The sequence below is a fragment of the Diabrotica virgifera genome, chromosome 5, assembly GCF_917563875.1.
Source record: "Diabrotica virgifera virgifera chromosome 5, PGI_DIABVI_V3a".
Classification (NCBI taxonomy): domain Eukaryota; kingdom Metazoa; phylum Arthropoda; class Insecta; order Coleoptera; family Chrysomelidae; genus Diabrotica; species Diabrotica virgifera.
In genome coordinates, this window is record NC_065447.1 from 249,026,208 (window position 1) to 249,043,910 (window position 17,703).

Below are 17,703 nucleotides of genomic sequence, written 5' to 3' on the forward strand. Positions count from 1 at the left end.
AATAATAAATTTATTACCAGATGGATAATTTTAACGGTATCTACCATAAAACCTTTTTACAATAATGTGGTAACCTTGTCGGACAATTTTCACGGGGCATATGCGCAGTCGGACGCGCCGAAGATGTCAATTTCCTGAAAATTTTTTATTTATTACCACAGATGTTATTTTTATTTTGTACTATTTTTTTACATGTGTAATGCATATTGGACCCACTTGTCAGACAAAAATAATGGGGCGTTTTGGTACAATTTAAAAAAAATTAATTTTTATACATTTTTGACCTCATATTAAATTACGTATTTTTCGGCTCATATTACCCGTATGCGCGCCAATGGTGAATATTAAATTCTTAACTGTAGTTAAAAAATGTGCAATAACTACCTCTTAAAACCCACCCAATTTCATTTGCATATCTCAACTGGTTTTAAAGCAATAAATAAATCGTCAGTTTGTCAGAAAAACTTCAACACCCCCTATCTCGGAAACGATGAATTTGTGGACATACGTTTTTCTCGTAAAGCAAACTGACTTTATTTTGTCATGCACAATTACTCCTTATTGCCATACTTCTTTAAAAACACACTTTGTCTATGAAAAGCATGGCTAGTTTTTAAAGTCCTTAACTTTTTTATTATCCAACATAAACTAATGAATGAAAAAACTGAATGTTGAGAAGGAATGAGGCTATAGTTAGGTTTTAATTTTAGTATTTTATAGATGCTAGAATATTCCACGGGGTGATGCGAACTTTGAGAAAAAACACAGTTTGATTCATACACTAGCTTTGCAATAAAAATTATGTGTGTACCGACAATATTACTACAGGGATATTGCTAAAGAATAAGGCGCTAATGTTACGAAAAAATCACTTAAATCGGACAAGAGGTTTATAAAATACAAACCATCAAAAATAACCCATTTTTAAGGTGGTTGATTAATTTTGGTCCAGAGTGTACATATACAGGGTGTTTGGTAAAGAATGGGTCATAGCTTAACCTTAGATTCCTGAGGTTAAAATAGGTCGATATAAGCTAACTTACCTTAGTATGAAAGTTGATAATAACCGAAATACAAGGTGATAAAGTTAAACTTTTATTTTATTTATTTTTGAATATTTCCTAACAGGCATGGGATAATAACACGAAATTCGGTAAGCAGGGGTTTTTCGGGACAATAAATCTAAATTTACCACCAAAAATGATATCTTATCCAGAGGGCGCCACATACGCCTTTCAGCGCTCATTTAATAGGATCAATTGTTTTATTTCTCACTCTACATACCTTTTGAATCAACACTTTTATTCTCTTAACATTTATACTTAAAAAAGGTTACTATATTCATCTCGTTAAACTCAACCGTTTTCGAGATAAACGCATTTTAAGTCTGCGAGGCAATATAATTTTTTGCAAAATTGTGATCTGATATTTGCTTACATACTCCTTGAACAACGACAAACATAGTTCTGTAGTTTTTTTTTCCAATTAAAAAAAATTTCCGACACAAGTATCAGGTTATAAGCAGTTATATTCTAAATCAAAAAATCTAAGTGTCCGACAAAAATATTGGGTCAAATCCAAAGTCGGACAAAAAATTTAATTTTTATTAATAAACTGTCTTTTAAAAAATACTGGGTTCGTGCAACCCTTACCTTTAAAACCATTTTTCCGACAACATTAGTAGGTTATAAGTAATTATATTCTTAATAAAAAAATCAAAGTGTCGGACAAAAATATTGGGGCAACTCGACAGTCGGACAAAAAATTTAATTTTTATTAGTAAAGTATACTTTCAAATTATGCTGGGTTCGTGCATCCCTTATCTTTACAACCATTTTTCCGACAAATGTAGTAGGTTACAAGTAATTATATTCTTAAACAAAAAATGTAATTGTCTGACAAAAATGTTGGGGCAAACGAACAGAAAACTTAATTCTTTTAGGCTATCGACGAGGAGGTATTATCAAAAAAAAAAAAATTAAAACAGTGTTTCTCGGTTACTTTTGAATCGATTTAGCTGAAAATTGGTACACACGCTAAGTAAAGCATTTAAAAGGGTATGACGTAGATCGGAACCCAAAATTTTCTTAAAAAATTTTCCGACAAGAAGGAAAATTTTAGAAAAATTGTGATCTGATAATTTTTGTACATACTCCTTGAACAACGACAAACATCGTTCTGTATTTTTTTCTCGAATTAAAAAAAATTTTCAGCACATGTATCAGGTTATAAGTAGTTATATTCCAAATCAAAAAATGTAAGTGCCCGACCTAAATAGTGGGGCACATCCAAAGTCGGACAAAAAATTTAATTTTTATTAATATACTTTTAAACTATTCTGGGTTCGTGCATCCCTTATCTTTACAACCATTTTTCCGACAAAAGTAGTAGGATACAAGTAATTATACTCTTAAACAAAAAATTTAATTGTCTGACAAAAATGTTGGGGCAAACGAACAGGAAACTTAATTCTTTTAGGCTATGGACGAGGAGGTATTATCCAAAAACATTTTAAAACAGTTTTTCTCGGTTATTTTTGAATCGATTTAGCTGAAAATTGGTACACACACTAAGTAAAACATTTAAAAGGGTATGACGTAGAGTTGTACCCAAAATTTTCCCAAAAAAATTTCGGACAAGAGGGAAAATTTTAGAAAAATTGTGATCTGATATTTGCGTACATACTCCTTGAACAACGACAAATATCGTTCTGTAGTTTTTTTTCTCGAAATAAAAAAAATTTTCCGACACAAGTATCAGGTTATAAGTAGTTATATTCCAAATCAAAAAATCTAAGTGTCCGACAAAAATATTGGGGCAAATCCAAAGTCGGACAAAAAATTTAATTTTTATTGATAAACCATACTTTTAAATTATGCTGGGTTCGTGTATCCCTTATCTTTACAACCATTTTTCCGACAAAGGTAGTAAGTTACAAGTAATTATATTCTTAAACAAAAAATGTAATTGTTTGACAAAAATCTTGGGGCAAACGAACAGAAAACTTAATTCTTTTAGGCTATCGACGAGAAAGTAATATCAAAAAATTTTAAAAGAGTTTTCTCGGTTATTTTTGAATCGATTTAGCTCAAAATTGGTACACACATTAAGTAAAACATTTAAAAGGGTATGACGTAGAGTTGTACCCAAAATTTTCCCAAAAAAATTTCGGACAAGAGGGAAAATTTTAGAAAAATTGTGATCTGATATTTGCGTACATACTCCTTGAACAACGACAAATATCGTTCTGTAGTTTTTTTTCTCGAAATAAAAAAAAATTTCCGACACAAGTATCAGGTTATAAGTAGTTATATTCCAAATCAAAAAACCTAAGTGTCCGACAAAAATATTGGGGCAAATCCAAAGTCGGACAAAAAATTTAATTTTTATTGATAAACCATACTTTTAAATTGTGCTGGGTTCGTGTATCCCTTATCTTTACAACCATTTTTCCGACAAAGGTAGTAAGTTACAAGTAATTATATTCTTAAACAAAAAATGTAATTGTTTGACAAAAATCTTGGGGCAAACGAACAGAAAACTTAATTCTTTTAGGCTATCGACGAGAAAGTAATATCAAAAAATTTTAAAAGAGTTTTCTCGGTTATTTTTGAATCGATTTAGCTCAAAATTGGTACACACATTAAGTAAAACATTTAAAAGGGTATGACGTAGAGCAGTACCCAAAATTTTCTTAAAAAATTTTCCGACAAGAGGGAAAATTTTAGAAAAATTGTGATCTGATATTTGCTTACATACTCCTTGAACAACGACAAACATCGTTCTGTAGTTTTTTTTCTTGAAAAAAAAAATTTCCGACACAAGTATCAGGTTATAAGTAGTTATATTCCAAATCAAAAAATCTAAGTGTCCGACAAAAATATTGGGGCAAATCCAAAGTCGGATAAAAAATTTAATGTTTATTAATAAACTATAATAAATAGTAATAACTATAATAAATGATTGTGAGTAAGTCTGTGTTTCATTACTACATTTAATAAACTATAATTTTAAATCATGCTGGGTTCGTGCATCGCTTATATTTACAACCATTTTTCCGACAAAGTAGTAAGTTACAAAGTAGTAAGTTAGTAAGTTTTCTGTTCGTTTGCCCCAAGATTTTTGTCAACCAATTACATTTTTTGTTTAAGAATATAATTACTTGTAACTTACTACATTTGTCGGAAAAATGGTTGTAAAGATAAGGGATACACGAACCCAGCATAATTTAAAAGTATAGTTTATCAATAAAAATTAAATTTTTTGTCTGACTTTGGATTTGCCCCAATATTTTTGTCGGACACTTAGATTTTTTGATTTGGAATATAACTACTTATAATCTGATACTTGTGTCGGAATTTTTTTTTTATTTCGAGAAAAAAAACTACAGAACGATATTTGTCGTTGTTCAAGGAGTATGTACGCAAATATCAGATCACAATTTTTCTAAAATTTTCCCTCTTGTCCGAAATTTTTTTGGGAAAATTTTGGGTACAGCACTACGGCATACCCTTTTAAATGTTTTACTTAGTGTGTGTACCAATTTTCAGCTAAATCGATTCAAAAATAACCGAGAAAAACTGTTTTAAAATATTTTTGGATAATACCTCCTCGTCCATAGCCTAAAAGAATTAAGTTTCCTGTTCGTTTGCCCCAACATTTTTGTCAGACAATTACATTTTTTGTTTAAGAGTATAATTACTTGTATCCTACTACTTTTGTCGGAAAAATGGTTGTAAAGATAAGGGATGCACGAACCCAGAATAGTTTAAAAGTATAGTTTATTAATAAAAATTAAATTTTTTGTCCGACTTTGGATGTGCCCCACTATTTATGTCGGGCACTTAGATTTTTTGATTTGGAATATAACTACTTATAACCTGATACATGTGCTGACATTTTTTTTTAATTCGAGAAAAAAATACAGAACGATGTTTGTCGTTGTTCAAGGAGTATGTACACAAATTATCAGATCACAATTTTTCTAAAATTTTCCCTCTTGTCGGAAAATTTTTTAAGAAAATTTTGGGTTCCGATCTACGTCATACCCTTTTAAATGCTTTACTTAGCGTGTGTACTAATTTTCAGCTAAATCGATTCAAAAGTAACCGAAAAACACTGTTTTAAATTTTTTTTTTTTTTTTGATAATACCTCCTCGTCGATAGCCTAAAAGAAATAAGTTTTCTGTTCGTTTGTCCCAACATTTTTGTCAGACAATTACATTTTTTGTTTAAGAATATAATTACTTGTAACCTACTACTTTTGTCGGAAAAATGGTTGTAAAGATAAGGGATGCACGAACCCAGCATAATTTGAAAGTACACTTTACTAATAAAAATTAAATTTTTTGTCCGACTGTCGAGTTGCCCCAATATTTTTGTCCGACACTTTGATTTTTTGATTAAGAATATAATTACTTATAACCTACTAATGTTGTCGGAAAAATGGTTTTAAAGGTAAGGGTTGCACGAACCCAGTATTGTTTAAAAGACAGTTTATTAATAAAAATTAAATTTTTTGTCCGACTTTGGATTTGACCCAATATTTTTGTCGGACACTTAGATTTTTTGATTTGGAATATAACTACTTATAACCTGATACTTGTGTCGGCAATTTTTTTTAATTTAAAAAAAAACTACAGAACGATGTTTGTCGTTGTTCAAGGAGTATGTAAGCAAATATCAGATCACAATTTTTCTAAAATTTTCCCTCTTGTCGGAAAATTTTTTAAGAAAATTTTGGGTACAGCTCTACGTCATACCCTTTTAAATATTTTACTTAGTGTGTGTACCAATTTTGAGCTAAATCGATTCAAAAATAACCGAGATAACTCTTTTAAAATTTTTTGATATTACTTTCTCGTCGATAGCCTAAAAGAATTAAGTTTTCTGTTCGTTTGCCCCAAGATTTTTGTCAAACAATTAAATTTTTTGTTTAAGAATATAATTACTTGTAGCTTACTACCTTTGTCGGAAAAATGGTTGTAAAAATAAGGGATACACGAACCCAGCATAATTTAAAAGTATAGTTTATCAATAAAAATTAAATTTTTTGTCTGACTTTGGATTTGCCCCAATATTTTTGTCGGACACTTAGATTTTTTGATTTGGAATATAACTACTTATAACCTGATACATGTGCTGAAATTTTTTTTTTAATTCGAGAAAAAAATACAGAACGATGTTTGTCGTTGTTCAAGGAGTATGTACACAAATGATCAGATCACAGTTTTTCTAAAATTTTCCCTCTTGTCGGAAAATTTTTTAAGAAAATTTTGGGTTCCGATCTACGTCATACCCTTTTAAATGCTTTACTTAGCGTGTGTACCAATTTTCAGCTAAATCGATTCAAAAGTAACCGAGAAACACTGTTTAAATTTTTTTTTTGATAATACCTCCTCGTTGATAGCCTAAAAGAATTAAGTTTTCTGTTCGTTTGGCCCAACATTTTTGTCAGACAATTACATTTTTTGTTTAAGAATATAATTACTTGTAACCTACTACTTTTGTCGGAAAATGGTTGTAAAGATAAGGGATGCACGAACCCAGCATAATTTGAAAGTATACTTTACTAATAAAAATTAAATTTTTTGTCCGACTGTCGAGTTGCCCCAATATTTTTGTCCGACACTTTGATTTTTTGATTAAGAATATAATTACTTATAACCTACTAATACTGTCGGAAAAATGGTTTTAAAGGTAAGGGTTGCACGAACCCAGTATTGTTTAAAAGACAGTTTATTAATAAAAATTAAATTTTTTGTCCGACTTTGGATTTGACACAATATTTTTGTCGGACACTTAGATTTTTTGATTTAGAATATAACTACTTATAACCTGATACTTGTGTCGGAAATTTTTTTTAATTGAAAAAAAAAACTACAGAACGATGTTTGTCGTTGTTCAAGGAGTATGTACGCAAATATCAGATCACAATTTTTCTAAAATTTTCCCTCTTGTCGGAAAATTTTTTAAGAAAATTTTGGGTACAGCTCTACGTCATACCCTTTTAAATATTTTACTTAGTGTGTGTACCAATTTTGAGCTAAATCGATTCAAAAATAACCGAGATAACTCTTTTAAAATTTTTTGATATTACTTTCTCGTCGATAGCCTAAAAGAATTAAGTTTTCTGTTCGTTTGCCCCAAGATTTTTGTCAAACAATTAAATTTTTTGTTTAAGAATATAATTACTTGTAGCTTACTAACTTTGTCGGAAAAATGGTTGTAAAAATAAGGGATACACGAACCCAGCATAATTTAAAAGTATAGTTTATCAATAAAAATTAAATTTTTTGTCTGACTTTGGATTTGCCCCAATATTTTTGTCGGACACTTAGATTTTTTGATTTGGAATATAACTACTTATAAACTTATAACCTGATACATGTGCTGAAATTTTTTTTTTAATTCGAGAAAAAAATACAGAACGATGTTTGTCGTTGTTCAAGGAGTATGTACACAAATGATCAGATCACAGTTTTTCTAAAATTTTCCCTCTTGTCGGAAAATTTTTTAAGAAAATTTTGGGTTCCGATCTACGTCATACCCTTTTAAATGCTTTACTTAGCGTGTGTACCAATTTTCAGCTAAATCGATTCAAAAGTAACCGAGAAACACTGTTTAAATTTTTTTTTTTGATAATACCTCCTCGTTGATAGCCTAAAAGAATTAAGTTTTCTGTTCGTTTGCCCCAACATTTTTGTCAGACAATTACATTTTTTGTTTAAGAATATAATTACTTGTAACCTACTACTTTTGTCGGAAAAATGGTTGTAAAGATAAGGGATGCACGAACCCAGCATAATTTGAAAGTATACTTTACTAATAAAAATTAAATTTTTTGTCCGACTGTCGAGTTGCCCTAATATTTTTGTCCGACACTTTGATTTTTTGATTAAGAATATAATTACTTATAACCTACTAATACTGTCGGAAAAATGGTTTTAAAGGTAAGGGTTGCACGAACCCAGTATTGTTTAAAAGACAGTTTATTAATAAAAATTAAATTTTTTGTCCGACTTTGGATTTGACACAATATTTTTGTCGGACACTTAGATTTTTTGATTTAGAATATAACTACTTATAACCTGATACTTGTGTCGGAAATTTTTTTTAATTGAAAAAAAAAACTACAGAACGATGTTTGTCGTTGTTCAAGGAGTATGTACGCAAATATCAGATCACAATTTTTCTAAAATTTTCCCTCTTGTCCGAAATTTTTTTGGAAAAATTTTGGGTACAGCTCTACGTCATACCCTTTTAAATGTTTTACTTAGTGTGTGTACCAATATTCAGCTAAATCGATTCAAAAATAACCGAGAAAAACTGTTTTAAAATATTTTTGGATAATACCTCCTCGTCCATAGCCTAAAAGAATTAAGTTTCCTGTTCGTTTGCCCCAACATTTTTGTCAGACAATTACATTTTTTGTTTAAGAGTATAATTACTTGTATCCTACTACTTTTGTCGGAAAAATGGTTGTAAAGATAAGGGATGCACGAACCCAGAATAATTTAAAAGTATAGTTTATTAATAAAAATTAAATTTTTTGTCCGACTTTGGATGTGCCCCACTATTTATGTCGGGCACTTAGATTTTTTGATTTGGAATATAACTACTTATAACCTGATACATGTGCTGAAAATTTTTTTTTTAATTCGAGAAAAAATACAGAACGATGTTTGTCGTTGTTCAAGGAGTATATACACAAATTATCAGATCACAATTTTTCTAAAATTTTCCCTCTTGTCGGAAAATTTTTTAAGAAAATTTTGGGTTCCGATCTACGTCATACCCTTTTAAATGCTTTACTTAGTGTGTGTACCAATTTTCAGCTAAATCGATTCAAAAGTAACCGAGAAACACTGTTTTAAATTTTTTTTTTGATAATACCTCCTCGTCGATAGCCTAAAAGAATTAAGTTTTCTGTTCGTTTGCCCCAACATTTTTGTCAGACAATTACATTTTTTGTTTAAGAATATAATTACTTGTAACCTACTACTTTTGTCGGAAAAATGGTTGTAAAGATAAGGGATGCACGAACCCAGCATAATTTGAAAGTATACTTTACTAATAAAAATTAAATTTTTTGTCCGACTGTCGAGTTGCCCCAATATTTTTGTCCGACACTTTGATTTTTTGATTAAGAATATAATTACTTATAACCTACTAATGTTGTCGGAAAAATGGTTGTAAATAAAAAAATTTCAGGAAATTGACATCTTCGGCGCGTCCGACTGCGCATATGCCCCGTGAAAATTGTCCGACAAGGTTACCACATTATTGTAAAAATGTTTTATGGTAGATACCGTTAAAATTATCCATGTGGTAATAAATTTATTATTTTCATAAATTTGACATATTTAGCGTGTCCGACGCGTCATATGCCCCAATATTTTTGTCCGACAAAATTGTTTTCGTTGTTTATATGATAAAATCCATTGATTAAAATAGAATGACCAATGTGGTAATAAATTTTTTTCTTGCATAAAATTGACAACTTCGTCACCGCTTGACAGACAAACGCCCCACTACCATAATGCGCCAAGCTCAAAATTTGTCCGACTCCACAAAAATAACAAGTACAAAAAGTTTCAACGGTGTGGTCATAAATAATAATTGTATATGCGGGCCCAAGGCCTAATAGTAGAAAAAATATGTTGGAACATGAAAGGAAGCCCTAATTCAATTTGGAGAAAAATGACCAGTAGTATTAGAGAGACTGCTATTGAAATACTTGGAAAAAGTCAGGAAAAAAGTTTGAGGATAAAGAGACTTGGTGGTGGTCAAACGAAGTACAAGGAAAAATAAAAGAGAAGAGAAAATTATATAAAAAGTATATATAGTTTTGAAGATTCGACACAGATCTTCAAAACTATATGGTGGCGAAAAAGGAAGCGAAAGTAGCAGTAGCAAAAGCCAAAGCAGAAGCGTATTCAAACCTATACGATCAACTTGATACCAGGGAAGGCGAAACGAAATATAAAATAGCCAAACAGAGAGCAAAGAAAGCAAAAGATTTTAACCAGATTAGATGAATCCGAGATGAAAATAATAAAATACTAGTTCACGAAAGCATGTCAAAAAGAGATGGAGAAAGTACTTTGACAGCTTATTAAATGAAGAATTTGACAGACAGCCTGTGGAGTCAACGGAGACAGTGTAGCAGCAATGGTCACCAAAATAACAAACGAGGAAGTGGCTCAAGAGCTTCAAAAAATAAAAAAAGGAAAAGCGGTAGGACCAGATGATATTCCTGAGGAAGTATGGAGAGCATTGGGAGAGACAGGACCAAGGTGGCTAGCAGGTCTATTTAATAGAATTATGGAAGTTGGACAAATGCCAGACGAACGGAGAAGCAGTATACTGGTACCTGTTTACAAAAACAAGGGAGATATACAACAATGTACAAACTACAGGGCTATAAAACTGCGGAGCCACAACATAAAAGTATGGGAAGGAGTAATTGATAGACGGATACGTGAAGAGACCGAAATATCCGAGAATCAATTTGGCTTTATGCAGGGCAGATCAACAACAGATGCAATTTTCATTATAAGGCAGTTGATGGAAAAATACAGGAGTAAAGAAACAAACGCTCATATGGTATTCATTGATCTTGAGAAAGCATATGATAGAGTTCCTCGAGAGATTCTGTGGTGGGCACTCAATAAGAAAGGAGTCCCTGGTGAATATGTAAAGATTGTGAGGGACATGTATGAGGGAGTAACGACTAGTGTTAGGACAGGTGTGGAAGAGACTGATAAATTTCATGTGAAAGTAGGATTGCACCAAGGCTCTGTGCTTAGGCCGTATTTATTCTCATTAGTTTTGGACCAGATAACAGCGAAACTACAGGGTAACATTCCATGGTGCTTAATGTATGCTGATGATGTCGTGTTAGTAGGAAATAGTGAAAGAGACTTAAAACAAAAACTGGAACAGTGGAGGCAAGCTCTGGACGAAAAAGGTTTAAAACTTATTAGGACAAAAACAGAGTAAATTTTGGGAATGTTCATTTAAAGATGGAGTTACTACAAATAAAATTAAATGGTATCTTTGGATGGTGAACTGATTGTAAAAAGCAATAGTTTTAAGTAGCTGGGATCGGTATTACAGAGTAATGGAGAAATAGTTGGAGATGCATGCAGTAGAATTAGGACTGGATGCATGAAGTGGAAAGAAGCGAGTGGTGTGTTGTGTGACAGAAAAATTCCAATGAAGCTGAAGGGAAAATTCTATAAAACAGCCATAAGCCGGCTATGATGTACGGAACTGAATGTTGGGCAGTGAAGAAGAAAGAGGAACAACGAATGCATGTGGCGGAAATGAGAATGCTTAGATGGATGAGTGGAGTGACAAAGAAGGATAAAATTAGAAATGAGTATCTTAGGGGAAGTCTAGGTGTGGCACCAATTGATGCCAAAATGAGAGAACATAGGCTAAGATGGTTTGGTCATGTTCAACGTCGAGACGTTAATCACCCAATACGAAGAATAGCTGAAGTGCAGATTCCTAGAAGGAGTAGGAGAGGAAGACCAAAGAAGACCTGGAGGGAGACTATAAGGCAGGACATGTTGGTAAAGGGGATTGACATTGATATGACCCAAGATAGAATTGTGTGGAAAAATGCAATTAGGGAAGCCGACCCCGCATAGGGATAAGGCAAAGAGAATGATGATGACTATTATATCTGGGCCAAAAATTAGGATTGTAGGTTAAAACATCGCAATAAATAGATGAATAGTCCTTTAAGTTTACTCATTGTATATTGGAAATAGGCTGAGCTATTTAGTAGAATTAATTCCTCCCCATCGAAATATTCTTCGTGAACATTTTAAAAAACTTTTTTCAAAATTCTTGGGAATACTACGAGGATATACGTGCTTAGTTTGTATCAGAAACTGGGATAGACCTACTCTAACAAGTATTTGGTTACTACCTAACTTCCTCTTGGAGTCAGCTGCTACAGAACAAACGCAACTAAACTACTTACCTCCATCTTGTATACTCCTGGCAGTAATATCCTCCAAAACTCTCCATATTTGGTGGTTTGGAAACCAACGTCCCTAGCTTTAATCTTCAAAGAAGCTTTTCCTAACGGGTTTCCACTTTCATCCATGACGAAGCCATGAACACCTCGATGTGCTTCTGCCAAAAACTTTATAAGTGCCTGTAATAATACATAGTTTTTTTGTTAATTTATAGGATGGAAAAATTATGGAGAAGTTGTGTTAAATATTAAATCTTTATATGTGATTTTAGGAAACGAACAAATTACTAAGATGTTCTTGGAAAAGAGCTATTATGGAAAAGGGTTTAAAAAGTTTTGGACGAATATACGTGGCGGTTCTATAAGCACTTATCCTTAGCGTTCAATAGAAAAAGAAATCTATCCATTTACAACGCACCGGCTTACACCTCCGCCGTCGCCATGCCCAAATTGGTAGAATTGGGTTACAAATTTCTGCTCTATCCACCTGATTCTCCAGATTTGGCCTTGTGTGGCGATTTCTTTTTGTTTCCAAACTTTAAAAAGTCATTCGTCGAAATAAATTGCAACTTTTTCAAAATTTTCATTTTAGGCTACAAAACTTCTGTGGGCTAAGTACTTATTAGACCGCCCTAGTAGTAGACTGAGAATTTGTAAAAAAACTAAGTTATAATAAGTATTAAACAAGTGTAGGTACCTGTTTATTATCTTCCCAGTATTTGGGTAATTCATGCGCAGGAGGATATTTACAACACGATACTTCTAGGGTTACTTCCATACATCCGTACCAGACGTAATTGTAGTCTTGCATACCTCCAGTTAACGGATACCATTCAGCTCCATTGGTAATTCCCTAAAAAATAGAAGTTGTTAACAAGTGTATCTTTCTTTTTTGTTGAAATAAAATATCTTTACATAGAAATTTACATATCTTTACATAGTATCTAAACATAGAACGAGAGGTACGTCAAGGGTGTATTATGTCCCCTCTATTATTTAATGTCTATGCCAAACATATCATCAGAGCTGAAGGTGCCAGAATCAATGGAATCATCATTAACAATGTAAGATATGCTGATGACAATGCAGTATTAGCGGAAACAGAAGACCAACTAAAAATATTGATGAACATATTAAAAGAAGAAAGTCACAGGCTGGGCTTGGACATTAACTTTTCCAAAACCAAACTCGTGGTATTCCACAAGAACCCCATGAACAAATTACACCCAACATACAAATAAATAGTATCACCCTTTAGAGTTCCCAAAGCTTCACATACCTGGGCAGAGAGCTAAATAGGCAGCTAGACCTAGTGTTGGCAAATTCTCGAGAATGAAAAATCAAAGAATATTCTCGATATGGAGAATTTTCTGAAAATGAACCCCATGACGCACTTAAGAATATTGTTGATGATGAAAAATAGGGTTTTAAAAATCATGATCTTATATACAAAATTATGAGACGAAACAACAGTGTTCTTTGTATATAAAAAAATACAAAAACAACAGAAAACACAAAATTTCTTTGATAAAAAAATGAGATTTTCTTCTTAACAGCAAATAATCGATGCGGTATGATAAAATATGAGACCTCAGATTCAGAATCTATTTCTATCATTAGCTGATCCTAGTCATCTACAATCTGCATTTCAATGTACTGATGAGTTGTGGGATTTTGTTTTTCACGAGTGGCCAGCTCAGTCATGGATTGGTCTACGTCTAACAATTTTAAATTGTGAGCAATAAAAGTTGCCTTACGAGTCCGTTCAGCAGTGAGCCGGTTTCTGTTAGAGGAGTGGATAAAAAAACCATAAGTACTGAAACTTCTTTCAGTCGCTGAACTGGATAAAAGCATGCTTAATAATATATCAACTACTATTTTAGTTAATTTTGTTCCGAAACATGTACCTTTTCACCATATGATTAAGTCTAGTTTTTCAATTGATTTTGAAAAGTTGCTAACTTATCTACAAACTCAGTTTCCTCAACTTGTTCTTCTCTGCTTAAATGAATACCATTCTAAATATTTGCACGTTAATATTGCACCAAAACAATAAATATTGACATTGTCAACACCCTTGCTAGTGGTTCATGGGATTGGCAAAAACAATATACCTACATATTTTTTCAATTATAATATTTTGACCCGTATCTAGTTTTTATTTTTGTTTCGGTTTTTGAAAATATAGAAAAATTTTGCCAGGAATATTCTCGAGAGAATTTTCTGGCCGAGAATATTTTGAGACATCACTAGCTAGACCACTCAAAAGAAATTAGAAGACGCATTAAAATAGGAAGATCTGGTTTCATGAACATGTGTTCGTGTTCATACTTAAAAGTGTAATCACATATCTGGACCTCGGAAGTAAACTACACTATGTCGACATGGTGTTTTTTGAACAAGTTTTTTTTAATTCCCTTGTTTTATTATTTGGATTATAGAAATTGGTTATATTTAATCATTAAAATATAGACGTATTGTCTATCAACCCATTATGACATATTTCAGATTTTTATTAACATTCTAAGTGCTCTAAACTTTGTTGCAAACACACGCTAAACACAGTTGCTCGAAATGACATAGTGTAGTTTACCTCCGAGGTCCAGATATATAAACCTCCGAGGTGTCGAACCGGGTTGAAGCCTTAGCGCAGTATAAAAAAACATATATTTATTAGCATTTAGTAGTATTTAGTATTAGCATGTAGTTTTTTTGTCAATTTCATTATTTGTAAATTAATTTAAGTTGTTAGGGCCACGAATGAAGAGTATACCTGCTGGTCAATTTAATGTTTCCACCTCCTTTTCTGTATTTTTTTTGCTTTTTATTTAGTTCAGTAGGTATCCTGCTATCTACCTATGTATGTATGTGCTTGTATAAGTATATATGTGCGCACATGTATCTAATGTATTAGGTAATGTAATGTATTATATTTGGAATACTGTAGCAAACAGTAATTTATTATCTATCGTGGCTAAATGGATCAAGTAATCCAACGACAATAAAGAGAAAAAAAATCACATATGGCAGTGAAGTTTGGCCACTGAAACAAAGAACAGAGAGAATGTTACTGGGAATAGAAATGGACTTCTGTGGAGAAGAACATTACGCAAATCAAGAAGAGATCGGATACCAAATGAGAGAATACGAGAAATGATGGAAGTCACGTATACAATTGATTAAAAACATAAAAACAACTAACTGATTAAAAACAACTAATATGGTACGGTCATGTACAGAGAATTCCAGATGACAGGATCCTTAAACAGAAGTTGACGTGGACACCACAAGCGAGAACGAAAAGAGGAAGCTGCAGGGAAAGAATTGAAAAAAGAACTAGAGGGAAGAGAAATCCCTCCAGGTCTATCGTTAAACAGGAAGAATGGCGGTTAGGAGTGGGAAGGCGCCGGAGAAAGCTGTAAACCGATAGTAGTAGTAGTAGCTGAAATCGTAATATTTTAACGTGCAGAATATGTTTCTTTTTGTACAATTACTTAAGGATCACCCTGTATCCTCTCATTAATAAACTTATCGAACTTACCCTTCTAAACGCAGTACGTGAAGTTTTACACGAAACTCCTCTGCTCATTTTACCATGATTAGTAGCATAGCTAATTGCTAAATGCTTGAACACATCGTCATCTGGCGTTAGAGATGGCGTTGAAAAGCTCTGAAATACTACAAGTTTGGTTTAAAACACGGTTAAAAACGTTAATATTAAAATAACGAAATAATGGGTATGGAGAATACAAATAAATACTATTAATTTTATAAAAATAACTAATAAAAGTTAAAATAATTGTATGGACCGCTTAAGCACTAAAGAACTATACCGAATGGGATAAAAGTCTGGAAACACCTAGTTATAGTAGTATTGAATGGGCTCCTCGCTCACTCGATTTGAATCCTAGTGATTATTTTTATTGGGAATGCTTAAAGAGTAGAATTTATTTATAAAACTAAACCAGCAAGTGTTACAAAGCTAAGGCAAAGATTTATAGATGAATCCATATTAATTTCTAGAAAAGTAATAGACACATTCTACCATCGTTTATTATTCTGTTGGTATAATATATACGCTGTTGTATTTACAAAACCAAAGTAATTAATATTGTCAGAAAAGTGGTAAATCTGACAATGTTTTTTCTAGTAAACTAGTTGTTTCGAGACTTTTGATCCACTCTGTATAATATATAGCATACAAACAGCTGTTATAATATATGATACTAATTAGGATATAGGAACAGAATGATATTATTTAATTTCCACTTCTACTGAATGATATTATTTAATTCACTTTTTTACCTTTGTCAAAATTTAACCTCATGTTTGTTTTACTTATAGAGTTATAGTTATTTTACGTGATAACGCTGATGATGGAATATTGATTCCGAAAACGTTTTGTGATACAGCCCTTTTTAGGGATTTTAAATACATATACCTTTTACAAAATAAGCTTTTTATTTTTTTTATTATTTAATTTCTTTTTTTTTATACTTGTATTTTCTAATTTTTCATCTGTTTTAGGACTATAATTTTCACACTGTATTATAATTTTTATCTTATGCTCTTTTTCTGTCTATTTATAGATGTAAAAGAATAGGGTTAAAGTAAACAATTAAATTTTAGAATTTGATCCTATATCCTTACTTTATTTACCTGGTTACTTACAAGAACATAGAGCTGAAGATCTACATATTCCTTACAGCAGCAAAAAATACTCAATAACAATCACTTTTTAAAAATATTGCGGAGATAGGATTTTTAAACTTTAAGTATGTTACAAGCGACAAATATTTTACATTAAATTATCATTTACAGCTTTGCTAAGATTATATTAGTCAAACTAAAATATAATTAACTCCGTCTGTAGTACTGTTGGGTAGATCAAGTCGCTCAACTGGATTGTTGCCAGTCCCAAGCCCGCATAAAGCAGGAAGGAGCCTAGGGCTGGGTTAGCACCTAATAAGAGTTACTATACGAGAACTTTTTTTAATGTGTGAAAAAGCCAGCTTTTCCAAAATGAAAAAAAAAAAAACTACTTTTCCCCGGCCAATAGCAAAAAAGTTATTCCTACGATAGAGCCTACGTTATAGTAGCTTTGTAATCACAAACGTAGGAAATGCAGCCTTAATTTCCACTTCTACTTACCAAGAACAACATCCATGAGGTACCTAACTAAAAGTTGGTGATATCATCACAATAACTAATATTTACAAGCCCCTGCTGTCATCTGTCCTACACCTGTTCTTAATCCCTATGAAAATCCAGCCATATACGTAGGTGATTTTAACCATTATGAGACGTAGATGTATTCTGAGTGACAAAAATGGCTCGTCCCTTTTGGAGTGGTCAGAAGAACATTCACCTCTTATTCGACTCCAAGGATAGAGGCACTTTCAGATCTGCAGCTTGGTATAAACCCGATCTTTGTTGTCTTACCACTGACAACAAAGGCCATTCTCTACCAGTAGAAAGGTCATGTCTGATTTCGCCCATAGAGCACTACCTATTCTGATCAAAATTGCATTAGCATTCCAATTATAAGATAATTTCCACGCCCCAGATGGAACTTCACAAAAGCTAACGTGAGTAATGCTTTTTTCCAATTTTTTAAAATTATTTTGATATAATATCTCCCTCTTGCTTATAATATCCTTAAAATCATTGTTTGGGAGAAAAAAATTGATTGGGAGAAACAATTTAAA

At 32.1% G+C, this 17,703-nt stretch overlaps 1 protein-coding gene across 6 annotated transcripts in view; it reads right to left on the minus strand.

Moving 5' to 3' along the window:
* Positions 1 to 17,703, minus strand: part of LOC126884788 (carboxypeptidase M-like) — a 63,986-nt gene that overhangs the window by 8,737 nt on the left and 37,546 nt on the right. For 5 of the 6 annotated variants that reach the window (XM_050651017.1, XM_050651015.1, XM_050651014.1 and 2 more), the window contains exons 6-9: positions 16,667 to 16,696; positions 15,537 to 15,673; positions 12,693 to 12,848; positions 11,999 to 12,175 (exon numbers count right to left, since the gene is read on the minus strand). In XM_050651017.1, coding sequence (XP_050506974.1) covers positions 11,999 to 12,175; positions 12,693 to 12,848; positions 15,537 to 15,673; positions 16,667 to 16,696 — 500 coding nt within the window. The remainder of the gene's footprint in view (positions 1 to 11,998; positions 12,176 to 12,692; positions 12,849 to 15,536; positions 15,674 to 16,666; positions 16,697 to 17,703) is intronic. The other variant, XM_050651019.1, reaches the window with a different exon arrangement.